The 24,952-nt window shown below is 45.6% G+C and overlaps 1 protein-coding gene across 1 annotated transcript in view; it reads left to right on the top strand.

The window, feature by feature from the left end:
* The first annotated feature begins 453 nt into the window (after positions 1-453).
* LOC310991316 (uncharacterized protein) overlaps positions 454-24,952 on the top strand; it is a 126,176-nt gene continuing 101,677 nt past the window's right edge. The window contains exons 1-9 of the mRNA XM_083978972.1: positions 454-510; positions 1,309-1,419; positions 2,083-2,202; positions 2,332-2,445; positions 2,889-3,002; positions 3,188-3,266; positions 3,401-3,629; positions 3,783-5,580; positions 5,695-5,868. Of these exons, the coding sequence (XP_083835098.1) occupies positions 2,132-2,202; positions 2,332-2,445; positions 2,889-3,002; positions 3,188-3,266; positions 3,401-3,629; positions 3,783-5,580; positions 5,695-5,868 (2,579 nt within the window). The 5' untranslated portion in view covers positions 454-510; positions 1,309-1,419; positions 2,083-2,131. The remainder of the gene's footprint in view (positions 511-1,308; positions 1,420-2,082; positions 2,203-2,331; positions 2,446-2,888; positions 3,003-3,187; positions 3,267-3,400; positions 3,630-3,782; positions 5,581-5,694; positions 5,869-24,952) is intronic.

Raw genomic sequence — 24,952 nt, 5'->3', positions numbered from 1 at the left:
CACACCAGAATAACAAAAAAAAAAGACGTTAAAGGAGCATTATCGCAAATCCAAATTCTTAATTCGGCCTCGTTTAGTCCTCCCCTTAATAATAATAATAATAAAAGAATAAATAACCAAAACCATTTACTACCTACACCGAGACACACTTTCAAATTCATATTCAAAGTGTTTCACGCAGCTAAGTTGCCTTGTATGTGAACACCTGCAGTCCCTCCACTCTTTTTCATGTTTTCTCCGTGGATGGTTTAATAGGAATTTTTTTTAATGCAATGAAAATGATTTGATTTTGCCCACAACATGCTTTCAGACAAAAGCAGGGCACACAAAACAGCAGTGAACAATGAGTCTGTACTTCACAGTTCTTCTACTGTGTAATATTTTAAAGTGGGAGAACCAGTCTCTCCACTCAGATCATGTGACCTCCTCCCCTCCCCCCACTGCCTGTTCAAAGTTGACTTTCACGTTTGAGCCAGCGTCTTTCGTGGCAGTTCTTTTTCAGCTGTTAAGGTAAGGTAAAAGTTAAAATGTTTGATCGCTGATCAATATGGGCTGTAACTGCCTATCACTAATTACAGACTGTTAGATGGCGTTTTCTCCATAACTTCCAGTGTTTTAAAATTCTTGTGTGAATGCGTATGTAGTAGGCTGTGTCTCCCAATATGTGTCCCCTGTGTTCCTTGTTTTTATCATGTAAAGCACTTTGAGCTGTCGTGGGCATGAAAAGTGCCATACAAATAAAGCCTGATTGATTGATTGATCATCGATCAATACTGCGTATCACTAATCAATACCAATACTGCCTATCACAGATCAATACTGAACACCTTATGTTGTTATCAGGGTTTTCCTGAGACTTTACTGATGATTGATTTTCCAGTGTTGATCAATGTTCAGCAACAGGTTCTTCACAGTAACTGAGTACATTTAGTGCAGTACAGTTGTGAGGTATTTGTACTTTCCTTGAGTATTTCCTTGTTGAGCTACTTCCTGCTTGTACTGCAGCTCATGTACCTGACAGGTGAAGCTACTGGTCACTTTCCAGCTGCAGGTTGTAGATTAAAAACACTGTCTTTGTGTCCCCACCATTCATGTCTGTGATTACACACAGCAAACACTCTGGGTTATTGATTATTGGACACAAATCATCAATATTGTTCTGAAGAATTTTTTTAGAGCTGCAACGGTTTTACATTTTTCAAGCAGAAATGTTCAGTTTTTAGCCTCAAACACTGAAGAATTCCTTGTTTTCTTTGACTGTAAACTGAATGTTTTTGTCTCTTTGATTGTTGCTGTGGACAAAACAAGACGTGGCCTCAGACTGAGACGAACTTTGTTTCCTGAAATTTGATGGAGCAGACGATGAATGGATTGACAGAGACAATAAGTGAAGAGTCTTGTTCTCTCTCTGAATTTCCAGTGAGTGAAATGACTGAATGTTGTGATAATGAAGCTGTGAGGTGAAATAAGTTTACTACCTACACCGGGACAAACTTTGCATTCCAAGTGCTTCACGTAGCTAAGGTGCCTAACGTGTCAACACCTACAGCCCCTTACTCTTTTTCCTGTTTTCTCCGTGGATGGTTTAATAGGAACTCTTTTTTTAAAATGCAATGAAATGTATTTTATTTTGGCCACAACATGCTTTTAGACAAAAACAGGGCACAAAACAAAACAGCAGTGACCTTGTGCAATATAATCATACTAAAACCATGAGGCAGCTCATTACTGCTGCTTAGTGCCTACCCTCTACAATGCAGCCGTCTGGTCCAACATAGAAACATGAGTCACAGTTCTTCTACTGTGTAATGTTTTAAATATTTAGGGTTCAGTGGGAGAAATAAACTGCAGCAAAAACACCAGTCTCTCCACTCAGATCTGCAGCTTCATGACGCCATCTAGTGGACTGATAGTAGAAGTACAGCAGCTGATGGCAGCTTCCTCTTCCTCACTGCTGTGTGACTGCATTCAGCTGACACTGATATGAAGCAGAGGAGAAGAGCCAATCAGTGGAGGAGCAGCTGGAGACATGATGGACATGTGAGCTGCTGTGCACATGAATGATGTGTGTTTCCTCTGCAGGTGAAGCTACAAAGTGTGTGTGAGCTGATGTGGATGTGAGCTCAGCAGCATGGATCAGTGTGAGGACAGAGAGGAGGGAGCCCCTCCCTCTAAAACCAAGAGCCAGACCACAGGTCAAAGGTCAGAATTAAAACTGTCAGAAAGACTTTTCTCTCTAAAAGTCAGTTGTTGTGTTTGTTAAAAAATTGAAGATATTTTTCATCAGTTTTTCTCCAACGTGCACATTTATCAGTTGTGTTGTTGTTTCAGGATCCAGCAGCAGAGACCAGACTCTCCTGAACCCAGCTGTCTGTCTTTAAAGAGCAACATGTCAAAGGGCTTAGGCATTAACTTTAAAGGAGGACGTGGATCAGCTGATCAGATGTAAGACAAAACTAGATTTCAAAGCTTTCGAGTCTCTGTTGAACGTTCTTCCTGTGGAGTCAAATTTCAATGATTCTCCATAAAATCAGAGTGATAACTCGGATACACATTGTCCCTACCTGAACATCCACATGTTAAAGGACAAGTGACGTCTTTTATAACCTGGACCTTATTTCTGGCATAAAATAAGGTCATTTACTCACCCATGTAACTCTGGTGTCACTTTGGACAATATTTAGGTCCATTCAAGAGTTTATGAATATAGCCATATAGTGGGAGTGATTGGGGCACTGAAATGCAGATAACACATTATCTGTTATCGTCATCCAGGGTCTGCAGAAAGCTGACAAATATTCAGCCAGGTTGCATAAAACTGCAAAACTTTTCTGTATTCATGTTCCATGTATCTAAACTACTTAACATGAGTTGTGTTGTTGTTTCAGGATCCAGCAGCAGAGACCAGACTCTCCTGAACCCAGCTGTCTGTCTTTAAAGAGCAACGACTCAAAGAAGGGACTCATTGACTTTAAAGGAGGACGTGGATCAGCTGATCAGATGTAAGCTGTAACTGACAGTCAGACTCAGGTTATTGTAGAAATGAACCAGTTTGTATGATGTGTTGTTGGACCAGGTCTGAAACCAAAGTGTCTGTGTCTGTTGTGAACGTCCTCAGGGGACATATAAAGTCCATCTTGTATTATCTCTCTGTGCTGATGTTGACTTGACACTGATTCCTCCACAGAGTGGACCAGGAGAGCTCAGAGGTTCCCAGTGGTCAGTCTGCCCAGCAGCATCAAACACAGCTGGACTCCATATTTATGGTGAGGACATGTCCAACAGCTGCTGTTACATCTGTTGTGTTCACCATCATCTCCATGCTGCACTTTGACACCAGTGGATTGTCAGTCTGTCAGGTTTTAGTTTGATGCTGTCACTCATAGAGTTTCTGTTCCAGCTGCTGGAGGAGAACATGGTCACTTTTGTCAAGAACGAGCTGAAGAAGATCCACAATGCTCTGAGTCCAGATTACCCAGAATGCTCAGGGAGTCAGAGGGAGGATGAGGAGGTGTTGGATGGTGAGGATGAACAGCAGAGGAGGAGCAGCAGAGAGGCATTAGTGAAGATCACAGTGAACTTCCTGAGGAGGATGAAGCAGGAGGAGCTGGCTGAGCGTCTGCAGAGCAGTAAGAGGATTTCTCTAAAGATTCAACATGATGGACAAATGAGACGTTCACTGACATCAATTTATGGAGGGAAACGTGTTCATAAAGTCGTTATTTAGAGGAATTATCATGTTATATTTTCTTATGGGTCTGATTTCTTGTGTTTTCATTCAGAACATTTTGCTGAAGTTTGTCGTCGTAAACTCAAATCTGTCCTGAAGAAGAAGTTCCAGTGTGTGTTTGAGGGGATCTCTAAAGCAGGAAACCCAACCCTTCTGAACCAGATCTACACAGAGCTCTACATCACAGAGGGAGGGGCTGGAGAGGTCAATGATGAACATGAGGTCAGACAGATTGAAACAGCGTCCAGGAAACCACACAGACCAGAAACAACCATCAGACAAGAAGACATCTTTAAAGCCCCACCTGGAAGAGACCGACCAATCAGAACAGTGATGACAAAGGGAGTGGCTGGCATTGGGAAAACAGTCTTAACACAGAAGTTCACTCTGGACTGGGCTGAAGACAAAGCCAACCAGGACATACACTTCACATTTCCCTTCACCTTCATACAGCTGAATGTGCTGAAAGAGAAAAAGTTCAGCTTGGTGGAACTTGTTCATCACTTCTTCTCTGAAACCAAAGAAGCAGGAATCTGCAGGTTTGATCAGTTCCAGGTCGTCTTCATCTTTGACGGTCTGGACGAGTGTCGACTTCCTCTGGACTTCCACAACACTGAGATCCTGACTGATGTGACAGAGTCCACCTCAGTCAACGTGCTGCTGACCAACCTCATCAGGGGGAAGCTGCTTCCTTCTGCTCACCTCTGGATAACCACACGACCTGCAGCGGCCAATCAGATCCCTCCTCAGTGTGTTGACATGGTGACAGAGGTCAGAGGGTTCACTGACCCACAGAAGGAGGAGTACTTCAGGAAGAGGTTCAGAGATGAGGAGCAGGCCAGAGAGATCATCTCCCACATCAAGACCTCACGAAGCCTCCACATCATGTGCCACATCCCAGTCTTCTGCTGGATCACTGCTACAGTTCTGGAGGAGCTGTTGAAGACCAGAGAGGGAGGAGAGCTGCCCAAGACCCTGACTCAGATGTACATCCACTTCCTGGTGGTTCATCTGAAACTGAAGAAGGTCAAGTATGATGGAGGAGCTGAGACAGATCCACACTGGAGTTCAGACAGCAGGAAGATGATTGAGTCTCTGGGAAAACTGGCTTTTGAGCAGCTGCAGAAAGGAAACCTGATCTTCTATGAATCAGACGTGACAGAGTGTGGGATCGATATCAGAGCAGCCTCAGTGTACTCAGGAGTGTTCACACAGATCTTTAAAGAGGAGAGCGGCCTGTACCAGGACAAGGTGTTCTGCTTCGTCCATCTGAGTGTTCAGGAGTTTCTGGCTGCTCTTCATGTCCATCTGACCTTCATCAACTCTGGACGCAACCTGATGTCACAACAACAAACAACATCTTGGTGGTCTCAAGTGTTGGGAGACAAATCTTCACCTTTCTACCAGAGCGCTGTGGACGAGGCCTTACAGAGTCCAAATGGACACCTGGACTTGTTCCTCCGCTTCCTCCTGGGTCTTTCACTGGAGACCAATCAGAATCTCCTACGAGGTCTGATGACTCAGACAAGAAGTGACTCACTGTCCTGTAAGAAAGCAGCTCAGTACATCAAGAAGAAGATAGAAGAGACTCCCTCTGCAGAGAAAAGCATCAACCTGTTCCACTGTCTGAATGAACTCAATGATCGTTCTCTAGTGGAAGAGATCCAACAGTCCCTGAGATCAGGAAGTCTCTCCACAGATAAACTGTCTCCTGCTCAATGGTCGGCTCTGGTCTTCATCTTACTGTCATCAGAAGAAGATCTGGACAAGTTTGACTTGAGGAAATACTCTGCTTCAGAGGAGGCTCTTCTGAGGCTGCTGCCAGTGGTCAAAGCCTCCAACAAAGCTCTGTAAGTGTAGAGATAGTTGGATTTATTCATCATTGTATAAAAACACTTCTGTCTTTTCAACAGGACAGAAAATAAATCCCTTTCTTCTTTAATTCCTCATGATCATCTCTTCAGCCTGAACGGCTGTAACCTCTCAGAGAGAAGCTGTGAAGCTCTGTCCTCAATCCTCAGCTCCCAGTCCTCTAGTCTGAGACACCTGGACCTGAGTAGCAACAACCTGCAGGACTCAGGAGTGAAGTTGCTGTCTGGTGGACTGGAGAGTCCACACTGTGGACTGGAGACTCTCAGGTGAGGATCTATCCAGCTGTTTATCTGATGCCACTTGAACACAGCAGCAGGTGTTCACAGTGGTTTCCTGTGTGTTGTTGTGTGTGTTCAGTCTGTCAGGATGTCTGGTCACAGAGGAAGGCTGTGCTTCTCTGGCCTCAGCTCTGAGCTCCAACCCCTCCCATCTGAGAGAGCTGGACCTGAGCTACAACCATCCAGGAGCCTCAGGAGAGAAGCTGCTGTCTGCTGGACTGGAGGATCCAGACTGGAGACTGGACTCTCTCAGGTATGGAGAGGCTGCTGCAGCCACACACACTGTCTGATAGAGGAGGAGGAGCTGGAACATGTCCTATCACACCTGGTATTAACATCTGTCTCAGGTGATTGATGCATTGATAACATCAGATCTGATCACTGAGACCATATCCAGAGGTGGTGTAGGCCACAGTGAAGCTCCGCCCACCCCACTGACGTCCTCTGTCACAGTCTGACTCGTCCCAACACAGTTTATACTGAAGCCAAAATCTCTGAGTGTTTCAAACATGAGCTGTGCAGCTTTCATCAGTCACAGTGATGAACTACTGGGATCAGGAGTTTCTCCTCCTGATGTCTTCAGTGTCTTAGGAGTTGAATACACCTTCCGGTGATACTTGGACACGTCATCAGTGAAGAACCCAGGGTCATGGGGTGTTTCGGGTCTTTGATCTTCATACACCCTCTCCTGGGCGACCCAGCCGGGGGTGATCAGTCCTCAGCTTGTGTCCAAGTGGCGCGTTGTTCCACGGATCCCCCCTGCGGATCCACAGCCACCTAGAGGCCCTCTCTGCAGCCTCTAGTGTGTTCTTTATGGCTCTCTTTGATTGCAGTCCGTTCACTCCAAGGAGTTTGAGGGTTCGCACAAGTGAATGGCCTGCGAAGCCACGGCACCCAACCTCGACTGGCTCACAGCGTGCTTTCCAGCCGTTACTCTGACACTCTGCGATGAGCTCGGCGTACTTGGCCCTCTTTCGCTCATTGGCCTCGTCGATGCGGTCCTCCCAGGGAACAGTCAGTTCTATTAAAACCACTTGCTTGGTGGACTCCGATGTTAACACCATATCTGGGCGGAGACGAGTGGTTGTGATGTTGTCTGGGAACTTAAGCTGTCTGCCGAGGTCAACTTGGAGCTGCCAGTCGTGAACGGTGGTGAGGAACCCCCCTGCAGAACTGGGCTGGTGTTGGTGTGCCTTCTGTCCTGGTCTTATGAAGGAGATTGCCTGCTTTGGGGCAGCCTGGGTCTTGCTGTGCTGGATCGCCATGCAGGTGGCATCTGCCAAAGATCTTAAAACTTGGTCATGGCACCAGTGGTGCTTGATGCGTAATGGCTCCGCTCTCCACAGCTCTGCCCAAGTGATCTTACGGGATTCTGCATGCTCCCACCGAGTCCATGCCCCCTGCTTGGACATGCCGACCATCTTGCTGCATCGGTCTTCCTCCTCCTCCGCTTGAATCTCATCCTGGACCAGCTGACGCTTCTCCTTTCCACGGGCTTGTTCGTAACGCGGCTTTGGAAAGCAACCCAGACCTGCCCGCCCCGTTGCAACAGAGCCCACCAGCATCTTGTGCCTCAGTCGCGCCTCAGCTCTGGTAATGGCCTCCTGAGCTTGCCACTTTCTCCCGGTCTTCACAAGGATCCCTGCTGATGCGACTTTGATGTCTGCGGAGTCCCTGTACATCATCGCCTCTCTGGAGCGAGTGACTTTGAACTCCTCCGTTAGTCCACTGAAAGGGAGCTGCAGTTTGGTGGAATGGCCATACAAGGCGATGCTGCTCAAGGACCGAGGAAGCCCCAGCCATCTCCTGAGAAACTGGCTGATGGACTTCTCGAGTGCCTCTACCGTTGTTGTTGGTACCTCATAGACCAGCAGGGGCCAGAGTATCCTTGGCAAGACTCCGTGCTGGTAGATCCAGGCTTTAAATTTTCCTGGGAGACCAGACTTGTCGATGGTGGTGAGCCAGGTTGCCAGGTCGCACTTGGTCTGTTTTATGGCTGCTGAGTCCTTCAGGGAACTGTCGAAGATCTTACCCAGCGTTTTGACAGGTTTTCCGGTCACTGATGGAATTCTGATCCCTCCTACGGCGAAGCGGAACTGATCGGTCACTTTGCCTTTCTTCAGGACCAGGGACCTGGACTTAGCGGGCTTAAAGCTCATCCTTGCCCATTGGATGAGCCGTTCCAGTCCCTGGAGGAGCCATCTGCACCCTGGGACAGATGTTGTCATGACTGTCAAGTCGTCCATAAAGGCTCTTATGGGGGGCTGCCGTGTTCCAGATCTTGACTTGGCACCTCTGTATTCGACCTCGGCGGACTTGACAATCATGTTCATGGCCAGTGAGATGAGTGGCACTGAGATTGTGCAGCCGGTGATTATGCCCTTCTCAAGGCGCTGCCAGGCAGATGTTACTTGACCTGAGGAGACTCGAGCGCTGAAGTTGCCATAGTAGTCCATGATAAGGCTGCAGATCTTGTCTGGAACATGGTGTCTTGCCAGTGCGGTTTCGACGAGCTTGTGTGGGATAGAACCGTAGGCGTTGGTTAAATCAAGCCAAAGAGTTGCCAGGTCTCCTTTGCTCTCCCTTGCCTCCCGGATCAGCTGCGTCACCACTCCCGTATGCTCCAGGCATCCAGGTACCCCTGGGACTCCCCCCTTCTGGACCGAGGTGTCAAGGTAGGTGTTCTTCAAAAGGAAATCTGTCAGCTGTTGGGACACGATCTTGAAGAAAATCTTGCTCTCCACGCTGAGCAGCGAGATGATCCGGAACTGCTCGATGTTGCAAGAGTCCTCTTCTTTCGGTATCCCCCTCTGCGTACCTCCACTGGGCGGCGACTTTCCCTCTCCGCCAAATCACCTTCAGGATCTTCCAGAGACGTCCGAGGAGCCGTGGACACTGTTTATAAACTTTGTAGGGTACACCGCTGGGGCCGGGAGCAGAGCTAGATCTTGCAGCTCTGACAGCTTCTTTTACTTCCGTTAAGGTGGGTTCAGTGCAGTTGAATTGGGTCGCAGGTTCTGGCGGCGCCAGCTCGTGGTCTCTCAGGGTGTCGCTGAAGGTGGTGTGGAGATGGTCTCCTCAACAGGGCAAGTAAGGTAGCCACTTCGTCTCTGGCCCAGAAGTTTCTTAATGAAGCCGAAGGGATTCCTAATGAAAGCGCTACGTTTCCGAGCCCTTTCCTTGCCCTTCCTTCGGTGCCATTCCGCCCTCCTCAGCGAGATGAGCCTCTTCCTTATGATGCTTGTGAGTTCTGACAGGGCTGTCCTCTCCTCTTCCTTAGCTGCCTTAAACTGGCGTCTCAAGGATTTTAGCTCTTCGACACCGAACCGCTCTGCTCCCATGTTCATTATGATGGTGCACATGGTCTGGAGTTTCTGATTGACACTGCCCTTTGCGATGGTTTCCAGGCACATATCAACGTCCTCGTCCAGCTTTAGCCACTCCTTGTTGTTTGCGGCAGGCCACATCACCCTCCGCTGTTTCGATTTCCTGCTTGGGGTGGGGACCGGTGTTGCTTGGAGGTTCTGGGTACTGTGGGGTGGTTCCGGACCTGGTACCTCCTCCATCTCACCAGGTTCTGCTGTCGGCGCCACAGGGAATGTTGCGCCGGCTGCCATTCCTGAGCGTTGCTCCACTTGGTTCCTCCTGAGGCAGGCCATCTTTGCTTGGTGGATCTTCAGGCCTTTGTGGTTTTTGCAGACCTTGCCGCAAATGCAGACTGCATTCATAATCCGTTGTCTGTTTGCTTGGGTCATTACCAGTGATTCCGTCCGATTGGGATGCTCATGCTCCCCCCCTCTCGGGCATATCTGGGGGTATCTTTCTTCAGGGTTCTTCGTAGCTGGGTGATTGGGTGCTCCCTCTCGAGAGCTGCAGGTTGGGGGGCTAGCCCTTCCTGCCCCGGTTGCCGTCTTTCCGAGCTGTCCGCTGTCTCTCCAGCAGTCGCCACTCTATTCGTGGGTGTCATCCAGACTTTCCTGAAGGTCACTGGCTAAGCCAGGTAGGATAGGAGTTGAATACACCTTCCGGTGATACTTGGACACGTCATCAGTGAAGAACCCAGGGTCATGGGGTGTTTCGGGTCTTTGATCTTCATACACCCTCTCTTGGGCGACCCAGCCAGGGGTGATCAGTCCTCAGCTTGTGTCCAAGTGGCGCGTTGTTCCACGGATCCCCCCTGCGGATCCACAGCCACCTAGAGGCCCTCTCTGCAGCCTCTAGCGTGTTCTTTATGGCTCTCTTTGATTGCAGTCTGTTCACTCCAAGGAGTTTGAGGGTTTGCACAAGTGAATGGCCTGCAAAGCCACGGCAGAGTGTCAGAGTAACGGCTGGTCTTAAATTAAATTCACCTGTAAAGGTTATAGTGCATTTTAGGTGCATTCTGAAATTTAACCCAAAAGCCAAACATCCCTAACTTTTTGTGAGTACTACTGTATCTCATATAATGCATATGTGATATGCAGCCTGCCTGGCTCCATACAGCAGCCTGGCGCCGGGCATAGTGGAGTCAGGCTGCATCTGACAGCTCAGTGTGATGTAGGCTGCGGACGACGGCCTATGGGAGGCAGGCTTTTATCTGAGGGAAGCCTCTATTTCTAAATCCCTCCTTTTATTTTTACACATAGCGACCAAGCTCATCGTTCATTAGCTCATCTTCATCTTCTTCACGTGCTTTTCTCCTTGCTGCGCTGTCGGACCTGGGTCTCTTTCTCCATTACGCTGTATCGCTTCAATCCCATTCAAGTCACATTTTTACAGCGTGCGCTGCGGTCCGTCTTTGTCCATGAATCTATAATATATCCATGCTCCGGACACAGAGCAGAGACCCAGGTCCCACAGTGGAAAGCTGTCCCTCTCTGAAGCAGAGGACGAGGCAGCTTCACTCCCGTCAGTCTTCACAGACGTCCACACGTGTTTTTTTTGTTTGTTTGTTTTTCTTGTATTTAGGGCCGGCCTTTTTTTTGTTTGTGTAATGATTGAATACCGGCCATTATTTGATGTAATGATGCGGTATGCTATTATAAAGTAACTTCAGATCACATAATCACTGCTAAGTGTGCATCTCTCCCCCAACCCTCCCAATAACCCCCCCCCCCCCCCCCCTCAATAAACAGTTCCGACGTCCGTGAGGCTGCACTTCAGACTGGTGCGGTCAGCGGAGGGAGACTGACATAAACCGCGTTGAGATTTTTTTTGCCCCTACTGTAAAACATTCGGGGCTTTGGCAAAAACATCCGGGGCTTGAGCCCAAGTAGCCATCCCATAACCCCGCCCCTGTTCGGGTGCAAAGTCACTGTTAACGAAATCAACATCTAATTTGTCCCTTCACGATAAAGTTAGTAACGTGTCTGTTTGGAGCAGCTGCTGACAGTGACAGTTTCCTCATCACTAAACATGAGCCACCATCCGATCCTCACTCACGTCGTGACGACGGGACAAAGTCTTTTGGACATATATTGTATATTCTGTGTTTTTCCTATTCTGTGAGAATTAAAAAAAACAAAACAAAATGCCCGTGAGTCCAGCCCCATCGGGTCCACGGTCCAGGCTTCCAAGGGGGGGGGTTGCATATGGTCATTGTCCCCACCACTTTTCAAAGTAAACTGACGCCCTTGGCTGTGGCTCCTGTGGAAACCTGCTCACAGCCTCATTCTTCAGCTTCCTGGGGAGTTTTCTTCAAACAAACACAAGTTGTGTTCACACTCAGTGTTTCTCACTAAACTCTCTGTTTCACTGAGCTCTAACAAACGTGTCTTCACCTGTGCCTTTCCTGGTGCATTGTGGGATATCTGGGCTGGTCAGCTCCACCTGTTGTGTCTTCATCTTCTTTGCTGTGACGTGTGTTTGTGCAGCTTGAGAGTCAGAGAGTGAAAGTGTGTGTCTCACACTGCAGTGACATGACATGGAGAAAAGACATGATGAAGTGTTTCCTCCTGGTCTCCTCCTGCTCTGTATCATCACTAGATAAAGACTCCAGCTCCTTCTTCTCTGTGCTCAGTGTTCATCCAGACATACCAGCCTCCATGTGAACACAGTGATAAAACAGTGTGTGTGTGAGAGCCATGTAATGTCCATGTGTGCATGCTGACAGAGAAGGTGCTGCTCTGACCCCCCTCCTCCTTTCAGGGTGCAGCCTGCTGGAGTCCGATATTTGACACCAGGTCCAAGGAAGTGTAAGTCTGTTTTGACTTTGAGCAGCACATTCAACCATCTTCACACTGTCACATCACTGACCTCATGAGTCTTCATCAAACTGTCAATAACTGATCAATGATCAATAACTGCAGCTGTGTCTTGTTCTCTCCATCAGATTCCTGTCCACTCACAATCGACACAAACACAGTGAACACAAAGATCAAACTGTCTGACAACAACAGGAAGGCAACATATGTGATGAAGCATCAGTCATATCCTGATCATCCAGACAGATTTGACCTGTGGCTTCAGCTGCTGTGTTCAACTGGTCTGACTGGTCGCTGCTACTGGGAGGTCGAGTGGAGAGGAAACGTTTATATATCAGTGAGTTACAGAGGAATCAGAAGGAAAGGAGAAAGTGATGACTGTGGGTTTGGAAGGAACAATCAGTCCTGGAGTCTGGAGTGCTCTGATGATGGTTACAGAGTCTGTCACAATAACAGAGAGACAGATATCACCTCCTCCTCCTCCTCCTCCTCCTCCTCCTCCTCCTCTTCCTCTTCCTCCTCCTCCTCCTCCTCCTCCTTCTCCTCCTCTGTCTCTAACAGAGTAGCAGTGTATGTGGACTGTCCTGCTGGCTCTCTGTCCTTCTACAGAGTCTCCTCTAACAGACTGATCCACCTCTACACCTTCAACACCACCTTCACTCAACCTCTCTATCCTGGGTTTGGGTTTACTCTCTCCTGGTCCTGGTTTGGTTCCTCAGTGAGTCTGTGTTGAGTGAAGCAGAGTCTCCTCCTGTCACAGAAACCTTCTCACTGTTGAACAGACAGTTCAGTCTCTACATGTCTGTCTCTGTCTCTGTCTCTCACTCACGTTTTCACATTCATGGATTAAATCAGTAGATGTTTTAAACTCTTCTCAGTGATTCTTGTAAACTTCTTCCTCTTCCTTTAAAGATGGAAGCGTCGATTATTACAGGACAAAAACCACGGTGACTTTTACTCAGCTGCTGATGAAGGACGAGGCCTAATATCACCAAGCTAAAAGTCTCTGAGCCGCCAGCGTCACTGAGGAGTGTCATGTTCGTGTTTGAAGGATGAGGCCGTGTTGATAGCAAGTAACTTAGTTTAATGTCTCACGTTCTCAACAACATACATGTGGCTCCATGCAGTCTTGCTCTACTATGTTATATGGTACGGTAAGCTGACTACTAACCAGTACTGCCGCCTAGCGGTCAAACATGTAATAACATCCAATCATAACATCCCCCCTTTTCTAAGGTAAAATGCATTAACATGAATTATCACATTAGCTGTGTCAGTTATTCCAACCCTTTCTCATTCAGCATAACTCTGCAACACATAAGCAGTATAAACAGTTTATATCAGATTGCATAACTCATATCTAAGCCAACACTAGACCATTTAGAACACATTCACAACATCAATCAATATACATTTTGTTCAACATCTTTAACATGCATATTGAATTTTCTTTGTTTATAAGTTCAGTCTATCAGGCTTTCTGATTTCTCTTGTGGACCTTCTTAACTCAGGTTCGCTTGGAGTAGGTGTGTGAGAGTCAGTGTTACAGTCCATAGCAGGTGTGGGAGTTACCTGAGATTCACCACAGGTTACACTGAGCTCACCAACAGTCCCTTGAGGAGTCTTTAATAGACTGCGACGATTGCGTCTGAGGATTTGTCCATCATCAGTTTTCACCGTGTACGATCGTGGAGCAACTTCTTGCAGGACAGTTGCTTTTGTACTCCATCCATCAGCATCCTCAATCCTGACTGTGTTGTTGGTAGTCAGTGGAGGGAGATGCTTGGTTGTTCTGTCATAGAATGACTTTTGCATCATTTTCTGTTGTCGTAGCTTATGTTCAATCTTTGAGTGATTCTTTTGCTTTAATTTGTCGTTTTGATGACTCGGCAAAGTTGTTCGTAGCTTCCTCTTCATCAGCAGTTCAGCTGGTGACAGGCCGCACTGAAGAGGTGATGCTCTGTAGCTCAATAAAGCCAGATAGGGATCCGAGTCACTGTCTGCTGCTTTCTTTAGGAGTTGCTTGAGAATGTGAACTCCTTTTTCAGCTTGCCCGTTTGACTGTGCATAGTGTGGGCTTGACGTCACATGCTTGAAATCATATTGCACTGCAAACTTCTGCCATTCTTTGCTGCTGAAGCAGGGGCCATTGTCGCTCACCACGGTGTGTGGGATGCCATGCCTGGCGAAGATAGATTTAGCATGTGTTATGACACAAGTTGATGTTGAGCTTGCTAGTAGCGCCATCTCAGGGAAGTTTGAGTAGTAATCCATTACCACTAAATAGTCTTTACCTCTGAGATGAAACAAGTCCATTCCTACTTTGTGCCATGGTGCTGTTGGCACCTCAGCTACCACCATAGGCTCTTTGCTCTGCTTCTTCCTGTGTTTCTGGCATGTTTCACATTTACTTATAAGTGTTTCAATGTCTTTGTTCAGTCCGGGCCAGAACACCGTGTCTCTCGCCCTCCTTTTGCACTTTTCGATGCCGAGATGGCCTTCATGCATCCTGTGCAACATGTCCATTCTCAAAGCCCGTGGAATAACAATCCTGCCCTTTTTTAACAGCAGACCATCCACAGTACTAAGCTCACCTCTGACATGGTAAAATTGTGGACACGAACCAGCTGGCCATCCCTCATCCATGTTCTTCATGACATGCTGTAGCTCAGCATCCTTTGCTGTAGCCTCCGCTATTTGTCTTAACTTTGTGTCAGACACAGGCAGTGTAGCCGACACCATGTTCACGTGACACTGTATGTCCTCGTCTGTAGCACTCACACTGTCGCCTGTAGTTGCTCTGGATAGGGCATCAGCAAGGACTAGGTGTTTACCTGGAGTATATATCAGTTCAAAATCATACCTTTGCATCTTCATCATTAACCGCTGAATCCGTGGAGACATTTCATTCAGATTCTTTTTGATGATGGCGACCAGCGGTCGATGATCAGTTTCGACTGTGAAAGACGGCAGGCCGTACACGTAGCTATGAAACCGCTCCAAACCATACGCCAGTCCCAAACATTCTTTTTCGATCTGAGCGTATCGGCATTCAGTTTTTGTCATAGCCCGAGATGCATAGGCTACCGGTTTCCAGTGCTCACCCTCAGCCTGGAGTAGAACGGCACCAATACCATCTTTGGAAGCATCTGTAGACACTTTTATCCTCTTCGTGTGGTCATAAAATGACAACACGGGTGCTGTGCTCAGTGTGTCCTTGAGTTTTTGCCACTCATGCTCATGTTTCACTGTCCATTTACACTCACAGTCCCTGTGCAGAAGCTCTCGTATGCATGATGTCTTTGCTGTCAGATTGGGAATGAATTTACCTATGAAATTCACCATCCCCATGATGCGTAGCACCCCTGTCTTGTCTGTGGGCCTTGGCATGTTCTGTATTGCATGTATTTTGTCTTTATCTGGTTGGACACCACGTGCAGACAGCTTGTCTCCCAGGAAGAGGATCTCTTGAACGCCAAACTCACATTTACTCTTGTTGAGTTTCAGTCCATACTTTTGTATGCGTTCCATAACTCTGTTCAGCCTCTCGTTGTGCTCTTGGGCTGTGGACCCCCATATGATGATGTCATCAATGTAGACTCGAACTCCATCCAAGCCCTCGATGATCTGCTCCATCGCTCTGTGAAATATTTCAGGTGCTGACTTGATTCCAAAAGGCAGTCTGAGAAAGCAGTGTCTGCCGAAGGGCGTATTAAAGGTACAGTACTTGGTGCTGCTTTCATCCAGTTTCAGCTGCCAGAAGCCTTGTGAGGCGTCAAGCTTTGTGAAGTAGTTGGCACCTGACATTTCACTGATGATCTCTTCACGTGTAGGTATTTGATAATGTTCACGCTTTATGCTCTCATTTAGGTCTTTAGGGTCCATACATATTCTCAACTCACCATTCTTTTTCTTTGTGATGACCAATGAGTTGACCCAGTCTGTAGGCTCATTAACCTTTTTGATCACCCCCAGCATGATCATTCTGTCAAGTTCTTTCTTTAGGCAGTCTTTCAGTGGAGCAGGAACTCTGCGTGCTGCATGCACAACTGGTTGGGCTCCTTCTTTCAACTGTATTTTATATGTGAAGGGCAAAACACCAAAACCCTTGAAAACATCTGAAAAGTTCTGAACAATTGTGTCCATAGAGTCATTTGTTGGGTTTATGGTTGGGATGACGCGATACACTCTTTCCACAAGCCCCAGTTCTTCACAGGCTCTGTCACCAAGAAGTGATTCCCGTCCCTCATTCACAACAAAGAAGAATAGGTGGTGCACTTTTCCTTTAACTGTGACACTCAACCTGCATGTGCCCAAACATTTGATTGGCCGCCCATTGTAGTCTTTCAGTCCAGATTCTTTTCTTTTTATTTGTGGCTTATTTTTCATCGCCTTCACATCACACATGCTTATGAGATTTGCTTTTGCACCAGTGTCCAATCTCATGGTGACTACAGTCCCATTTATCATTAGAGGAGCTATCCACTTATCTTCTGTAGTGACATCATTTACATTGTCTGGCTTATTTATTTGTTCACTTTCACAATTCACCATTCCAACAAAGAAAGTGTCACTTAGATCAGGCTCGTCTATTAAGTTTACAGTTTTTCTTTTCTCCCCCTCTTTCCGTTTGGAGAAGCATTGTTTAGCAAAATGATTCTTGCCTTGGCAAGTGGAGCATTGCTTACCAAACGCTGGACACTGTCTAGGCTTGTGCTGTGAGCCGCAGCGCTTGCAGTTTATCATCACGCCCTCCTGCTGTGCAGGCCGGGTCTGTGTGCGCCGTCTCCGCTGATACGACACTGCTCCAACCGCTGCCGCGCTGTCGCTCTGCGCCGAGGCGACTGCAGACATCTCGCTGAACGTCCTCACGTGCCTTTGGGACAGCTCACTGGCCTGGCAGATCTTAATGGCTCCTGCCAGCGTCAGCTCCATCTCCCGTAGTAGCCTCTCTCTGACCTTTTTATCCTCCACGCCGTAGACAATCTGGTCCCGGACCATGGAGTCCTTCAGCATTCCGAAGTTGCAGGACTGCGCCTTTAGCCGCAAGTCCGTCAGGAAGCTATCAAAGGGCTCATGCTGGCGCTGTGTACGAGACCAAAACACGTACCTCTCGTACATCTCGTTCTTCTTCGGAGAACAGTGAGTATCAAACTTGCTCAGCACTACATCCAACTTTTCATTATCTTCAGGACTGTCAAACACGAACGTGTTAAATACTTCTATGGCCTGTGGCCCTGCTATCGTTAGCAGCAGCGCTACCTTTCTTGCTTCTGGCTTCGCCTCGAGTCCCGTAGCCGAAACATACAGGTGAAACCGCTGTTTGAAGGTGCGCCAGTTATCGTCGACATTCCCCGTTAGTTTCAAACTTTCCGGTGGTTTTAAATCCATGTCGCCCATTCGAGTTTACTCCTGGTACCATGTCATGTTCGTGTTTGAAGGATGAGGCCGTGTTGATAGCAAGTAACTTAGTTTAATGTCTCACGTTCTCAACAACATACATGTGGCTCCATGCAGTCTTGCTCTACTATGTTATATGGTACGGTAAGCTGACTACTAACCAGTACTGCCGCCTAGCGGTCAAACATGTAATAACATCCAATCATAACAAGGAGAAAAACACATTTTAAACACATTCACTGTTCATGTTCAACTTTACAGGCTGTTTGTGAGCTGCTCACAGCTAAACACACACAACAAGAAACACAACTGGAAACACACATCATGTTGTAGAGACACTGAATAGAATGAATTACATGTGATTTATTTTTCTTTGTGGTTTTACTGAATCAAATAAAACAATGTGAATCAGTTTTATATGTGATGGACATTTCCTGCTGATGTAGAGCAGCACAAAAACCATCAGCTACTAATCCTACCAGACAATGATTTTTTCTGTTACGCTGAGTTCATGAAGTTTGTAGATTTAAATTTATCTTGACTTTGAGACTGATTGTTTTTTATTATATATTTCTATAATTATTACCTAACTGCTGTTTCTTGGAAACTGGAGCCAATTAACACTCATGACTTCATTTTCGTTTATTAGTGATCATTGATTGGTTCATGGATTGTTTGGGATTTGATTGGCCGTGCACATTCCTGTTCGACGACACATGGTTGTATGGTTTCAAGCTGACACAATAAAATATAAAATAAACATGAACTCATGTTGAAGACCATGTTTTTTATTTGGCAAGTCTGACTATAGCAGGTGACAGCAGGTACGAGTCGTTTTGGCTGCTGGGCGGAGTGATTTCAAAAGCACAAGTAGTTCCAAGTATTTGCTTCATGTGTCATAATGTTACATAATTGTACATGATTATTTCAGAGCGTGGTGAATGTGCAGGTCACAACTCGTCCACCTCCATTGTGTTCACTGGGCAGCTCACGTCTCTGCCCCGCCCATCTCAAAACAACATGCACCGATAATTAAAGGTGATGAACCTACTGCTATGACTATAGGGAATACGGCAATAGGAGAATTTGCCAAAATGTTGAACTATCCCTTTAACACATCATCACCCAGTTCACAAACCAGTTCTGCTAACATGAAACTGTGGTCATTAGATGTTAAACCGTATTAGTTTGATCCCAGTCCGGTAAATGTCTGAGACGAGCTACGTTAGCATGGCTAACACGGAGCTAACGGGCAGCTAGCCGCTTCAGCAAAGAGAATCGTTTTTTCACATGAACTCTGATACTAACTTGGTCGTTGACGGTCTCATGTTCTTCGGTCAAAACACACAGGAGGGCACACAGGGGAGTAACCAGTGCTCTTGTGGAATATACAAGAAGTTCAATAAGATTTAGACACATTCAGGAAAAAAACTGAAAACTGACTAGGTTGACTATGTAGAATTACCAGAACAACAACAGAAAAAGAATTCCAGCAGTCGATTGCCAGACCGTTGCTAGGTAAAACGGGCCGTTGCTAGGGACAGGAGGAGAACTAAGCAGGATATTTACCTTCTGTTTCATTTTTACCGTCATTAACAGCAGAATAAATGACTTGTAGCTTGTTACAGGGAGAGTGGAGGCTCTGCAACATACGTGTTTATGACAGATGAGACTACACAAATAGACCCATCCTAACATGTAATCCATTGATCCACCGATTGATTATTAAAAAGGCTTGGTTAGAGTAGAGTAGAGAATACTTATGCTTTCAGCATTCACACTAATGACAGTACTAAGACCCCCTCCCCAACTCAAGCAATAACTGTGTCAACCACAAAGTCACGTCCGCTCTGTTCACAGTCGTGTGACATGATTTCTCAGAAAGGTCTTCCTGTGGTGTCGCTCCACTTCACTTTGCTGTGACAGCAGCTCAGAGACCAGTCGACTGTCACTGACTGATGGACAAACTGATGAAGACCCTCACATGTTAAAGTCCTGATGGAAAGTCTGTAAGTTCTGTTGCTTTTCTCTCTTTCTCACTCTTTCTCTCATTTCCTGTTTGCAGTTCCCTGTTTTCTACTTCCTGTCTTTCCTGTTGTGTTCACTGTCATCATGTTAATGTCTCTACTCTTTGACTGTGAAGTGATTATAGACTGATGCTGATGCTTCTCTCTGTGTTTCCTCTACAGGTGAAGGAAGAGCGACTCTGACTGGATGTGGGTCTGAATTCACCTGGTGAGTGTCGTCTTTGTTCTACCACTCAGCTGATTCATGTTCTCAGTCCAGAGGGGAACTCTCCTTTGTTCTGTGTTTGTTCTCCAGTGGATAAAGGTTCAGTTGTACATGAAGGAAGGTGGTGAATGTTGTGTTTTAAACATTTAGCTATTGAAGGGGAACTATGCAAGATTTGAAAGAACAGTTTGATGTGAGAAGGATTTGAACTTTCCTTCCTTCAGCACCACCTGCTGGTTGACAGCAGAATGACACTGTGGTGGACAGGTGTGTAAACCTTGTTGTGTAAACCTTGTTGTTGTGACTGAGTGCAGCTCTCCCTGCAGGTGGAGGCTCAGCCCTCACTTCAATTTGCTGAGGAACAGACGAGTGTAGTTCACAGTTGTTTTTCACTACAGCCACTTGTTCAGTAACTCTGATGGAGGATTTGTCTTATTTTCATATCTGCACAATTCCATTAAAAAACTCTGTATATTTACACAAACTTAATACTGAAATAATAAGACCTAAAAGTAACAAAGGGAAGGAGACATGAAGTTTAATGACAGTACTGAGACTTCCTCCCCCACTCCAGCAATAACTGTGTCAACCACAAAGTCACGTCCGCTCTGTTCACAGTCGTGTCACGTGATTTCTCAGAAAAGTCTTCCTATTGTGCTGTTTCACTTGTTATTATTCACCTGAACTTTTAGCTTTAACATCATGTATTATGTTCTTCTTTTTATGTGTGTCCTGTTGTTCACATTTTTCCCGTGAGAGCCTTGCATAAGGTTATCTTATGCAAGGTCGTAAAACTCTATAGGTTGGATCCTGTCTCATGTCCATAAACGAAAGACATGAACTGCGTATGTTAAACATTTATAGGAATTGGTTAGATTAACAGATACATGGAATGTTCATGTTATGTAATGTTGAACACGTAATGCCTGTCATGATAAGATATAGATAAGATATAAGATAAGATATAAGGTGGAGTTTTGGAGTTAGAAAGTATATAAGATCATGGTTTTGAGCCTTAGGAGAGAAGATCTCACTTTGGCACCAGGGATGCTTCAGGATTCGGCATTTTTGTACACTGTTCTTCTACTTGTTAATAAACTTCTTTTTTGAACACAAGTGAAGACGTGTCGGCGGTGATCCCTTCTTTTCATCAACACATCAATATACCACACACTTCCCTTTGCTGACGGTGCTTGGTGGTTAGGGATGGGAATCGAAAACTTGTATTAATTCTTGGGATCGTGTGCGTGTCTTGCTTAAAGCAGAAGTAAGTGATATATTTGTGTTAATATAAGTCTTAAATAGTTGTATCTTCCGACAGCAATCACTTACATAGAGTGTTTGGTCTGAAACACGGGTCTGTCAGTCACTCTGCTCTGCTCTGAGCCCAGGAGAAAACTTTCCTTGTATCCTACAGTTTTTATCCAATGAGGAGAGAGAACGGCATGCAGGGCTGTGTGTGCAGCCAAGGAACTCCGTGAATGTGGCAACGTAGGGACGAGGACTGTTATGGTGCGTTCAAGGAAACTCGTATTTTTCCGACCGTGAAGTCGTACCAGTTCGATCTGGTACGACTTCACCGGTCGGAAGTTACGAGTGGCCGTTATAGTGACTTTCACCGGTAAAACAGGTCGGAAAAACACGAGTGGGTTGCCTGAAACGCTACAAAGTCGTAAGTCGTGACTTGAAGCTGTAATTTACGATTTCAAAAGCCTGCCTGGAACGCAGCATTAGCGAAAACGACCGGACCACTTACTTCTGCTTTAACCCTCTAGGCACCAAAGCCACACTATCATGACAGGCAGCATTCTTGGATAAAACAGCCCATATCTTTAAATCTACTGCCCTATATTGTTACTGCTTGGTACCACTAGGTGGCGAACACGTTCAGATTCAATCCTGACGTCATTTGTGGGTGTGTTTTTCTGCAAAATATCGGAGAAAAAAAAGTTTGATTGGCGCACAGCCGCTCCGCTTTTACTCGCGGAGATCACGCAGCTCGAGCCGACCATAGTGATCTTTAGATCTTGAGAAACACTGTGCACCCCCCCGCCACACCACACACACACACACACTCGTCATCCCCCCCCCCCCCTCCTCATTATAAATGAGGGTGCTTAGCGTTTATATCACATGTCACTGTTTGTTCTCCCAAAATAAAGTTTGTGACTTGTCTGCGTGGAGCAGGAGCTGACAGATGCAGCTGACGTGACGTTTCCTCATCACTAAACCTGTGAGCCTCCAACCGATCCTCCCTCCCCAGGTCAACGTCTCCTGAACAGGCTACATGTCTATTCTTTGTGTTTTTCTCTCTTTATTTCTCACCACCTCGTTCCAGGTTTTGCTCGTAGCCACGTGAAATGGTGCGCCCTGTTGGTCCTATTAGATTTAAGTGCAGCATTTGATCCTGTAGATCACAGCTTACTCCTCGGCAGGCTCAGGGCCTGGGTGGGCGTGACGGGCTCCGCCCTAGCTTGGTTTGCATCATACCTCAGCGACAGATGTTTCTCGGTGGCCGTCGGTCCCTACAGGTCAGACTCCACCCCCTTGCATTGTGGGGTACCTCAAGGCTCTGTTCTGGCCCCTCTCCTGTTCGCCCTGTACTGCTCCCACTCAGTCACATCATCAGTAAGTTTCCTGGCATCTCCCATCACTGTTATGCAGATGACATTCAGCTCCATTTTTCATTTACACCTGATAGAATACAGGGCTTCAGCACCCTCCTGGATTGCCTGGCAGCTATTGAAGGCTGGATGGCAGCCAACCTCCTGCAGCTAAATACTGCAAAGACTGTGGTTCTAGTCATAGCCTCCAACTGTGTCACAGCCAGGGTACAAGACCATCCCGGACCACTCAAGAACCACATCCACACAAACATCAAGAACCTTGGAGTGCATTTTGACAAATCTATGCATCTAGAAAAACATGTGAAAACCCTCTCCCCAAACTGGTTCTTCCACCTGAGAAACATTGCCATGCTCCGTTCCATAGTTTCCCACTCAGAACTAGAAATGTCAATACATGCTTTCATATCATCCAGACTGGACTACTGTAACTCACTCTTCACATGCCTTAATCATTATTCTTAAAAAATGCTTCACAAGTTCCCATTGCTATCCATACAATAGATGTATTCTCTGCAGCTTCTGGACTTGCCTTAAATCTGAAGAAATGTGAGCTTCTTCCTCTTAAAAACTGCGATGATTCAATGATTTACAATATACCTGTTAAAAACAAAATCACCTACCTTGGGATAACCATTGTAAAAAATCAGACAGATAGGTGCTCTGAAAATTTTAATATGATTATTGATAAGACAAGGAAAAAGCTAAACCAGTGGCTTTTATCTCTAAAAGGTGAAATACTGCTAACAAATGCAGAAGGATTGTCTCGTCTTACTTATGCAACTATTCCCTTGTCTGTCCAAAAGCAAATCTGTAGTGCCATTGATAAGTTATTATTTAATTTTATTTGGAAAAACAAGACGCATTATGTGAAAAAATCTGTTATTATGAACACTTATGAGTCTGGTCTAAATTTTCTTGACTTTACTACCCTCAACAATACCTTTAGAATTAACTGGATAAAGCAGTTCTTACATAATCCTACATCCATCTGGAATTTTATACCCAAATTTATTTTTTCTTCCATTGGAGGCCTTGAATATGTTTTATTATGTGATTATAAAATAGAAAAACTTCCCCAAATTCTATCCAACTTTCATAAACTAATGCTGTTGGCATGGTCTTTAATCTAGAAGCACAACTTCTCTCCACATAGATGCTTTATTTGGAACAATCAACACATCAAATATAAAAATAAATCTCTATTTCTTAATTCATGGTTTGATAATAACATTATTTTAGTTTCCCAACTACTCAATGATAATGGAGTATCAACATCTGGTATTCCTGTGACCCCAAGGGGCTTTGCAGTTGTAATGGATGCTGTTCCTTCTGGTATCCTAACTCTATTAAGAGGTGCTGGTAAACCAGTTTGTCCTCCTTTACATCCCATAATAACACCAGTGGGGCATATGTGTTTCTCTGTTAAAACTAAAAAAAGGAATTATCTAATAAGATCACTGTTTCAAACTGATATCACCACAACTCCATCTGTTGTTCAGTACTGGTCTAATATGGAACCTTCCATACAAAAACCTAATTACAAATAAAGTGAGAGAAGAGTCTTACAAACTAATTCATAGATAAATATCACCCTGCCAAACATTATTTGTTAAAATTTAAGAAAGATCTATGTGTGAACTGTTCTCTGTGTGAGTCTGAGCCTGAAACTGTGATGCACCTGTTTTGGAACTGTAACTATACTGCCACCTACTGGACAGAAGTAGCTACTGCGTTAAATCACATTGAAGATTGACTCAGACTTTTCTTTAGACTGGAACAAGGTACTTTTTGGTGTCCATGATGTCAAAAGTAAGAAACAGAAAGAACTGTATGTCATAAACTTGATAATAATATTAGGGAAATATCACATACACAAAGCTAGATTTAGTCACTCTAAACCTGTTTTGTTTTGTGGCATTCCAAAGGGAAACGGAACAGTACATGCAAAGTATCTGTGACTCGAATAATAAGAAAGCTATGAAAACATCTGATTTGTGCTCTTTATTCTCTGTATTTACTTAAAGGGATAGTTCACCCAAAATTCAAATTTCACTCATTATCTACTCACCCTCAAGTCAACTAAGAGCTGTGAGAATTTTCAGAGTCCTCCGTTCCTTCTCTGAGTTACGGGGGGGGGCGTGCAGCAGTATTTGTCCATATAATGGTTGTCAATGGACACCAACTTTCTTCGTCCAAAAAGACACACCAAAAAACATCCAAATACCTCCATGCTGCTCGTCTGTAATGTCCCTCTTGTACTGAAGCCCCGACATGAGAAATTGTTCCGAAAAAAATTAAATAAGTCTATATTTTAAGCTTGTTCGTAGCGGAAGCTCCCAGTGTCTCGGTTCACTGCTCTTCCTGTGTCAGTGCCAATCTCGCGTGATTGGCACTGACCGGCGGAAAAATTTCTCATGTTGGGGCTTCAAGACAAGAGGGACATTACATACGAGCAGTATGGAGGTATTTGGATGTTTTTTGGTGTGTCTTTTTGGACAAAGAAAGTTGGTGTCCATTGACAACCATTATATGGACAAATACTGCTGCGCGGACCCCCCCGTAACTCAGAGAAGGAACGGAGGACTCTGAAAATTCTCACAGCTCTTAGTTGACATGAGGGTGAGTAGATAA

The sequence above is a fragment of the Trachurus trachurus genome (genome assembly GCF_905171665.1).
Source record: "Trachurus trachurus genome assembly, chromosome: 9".
Lineage (NCBI taxonomy): Eukaryota > Metazoa > Chordata > Actinopteri > Carangiformes > Carangidae > Trachurus > Trachurus trachurus.
This window is presented reverse-complemented; position numbering and strand designations above follow the sequence as displayed.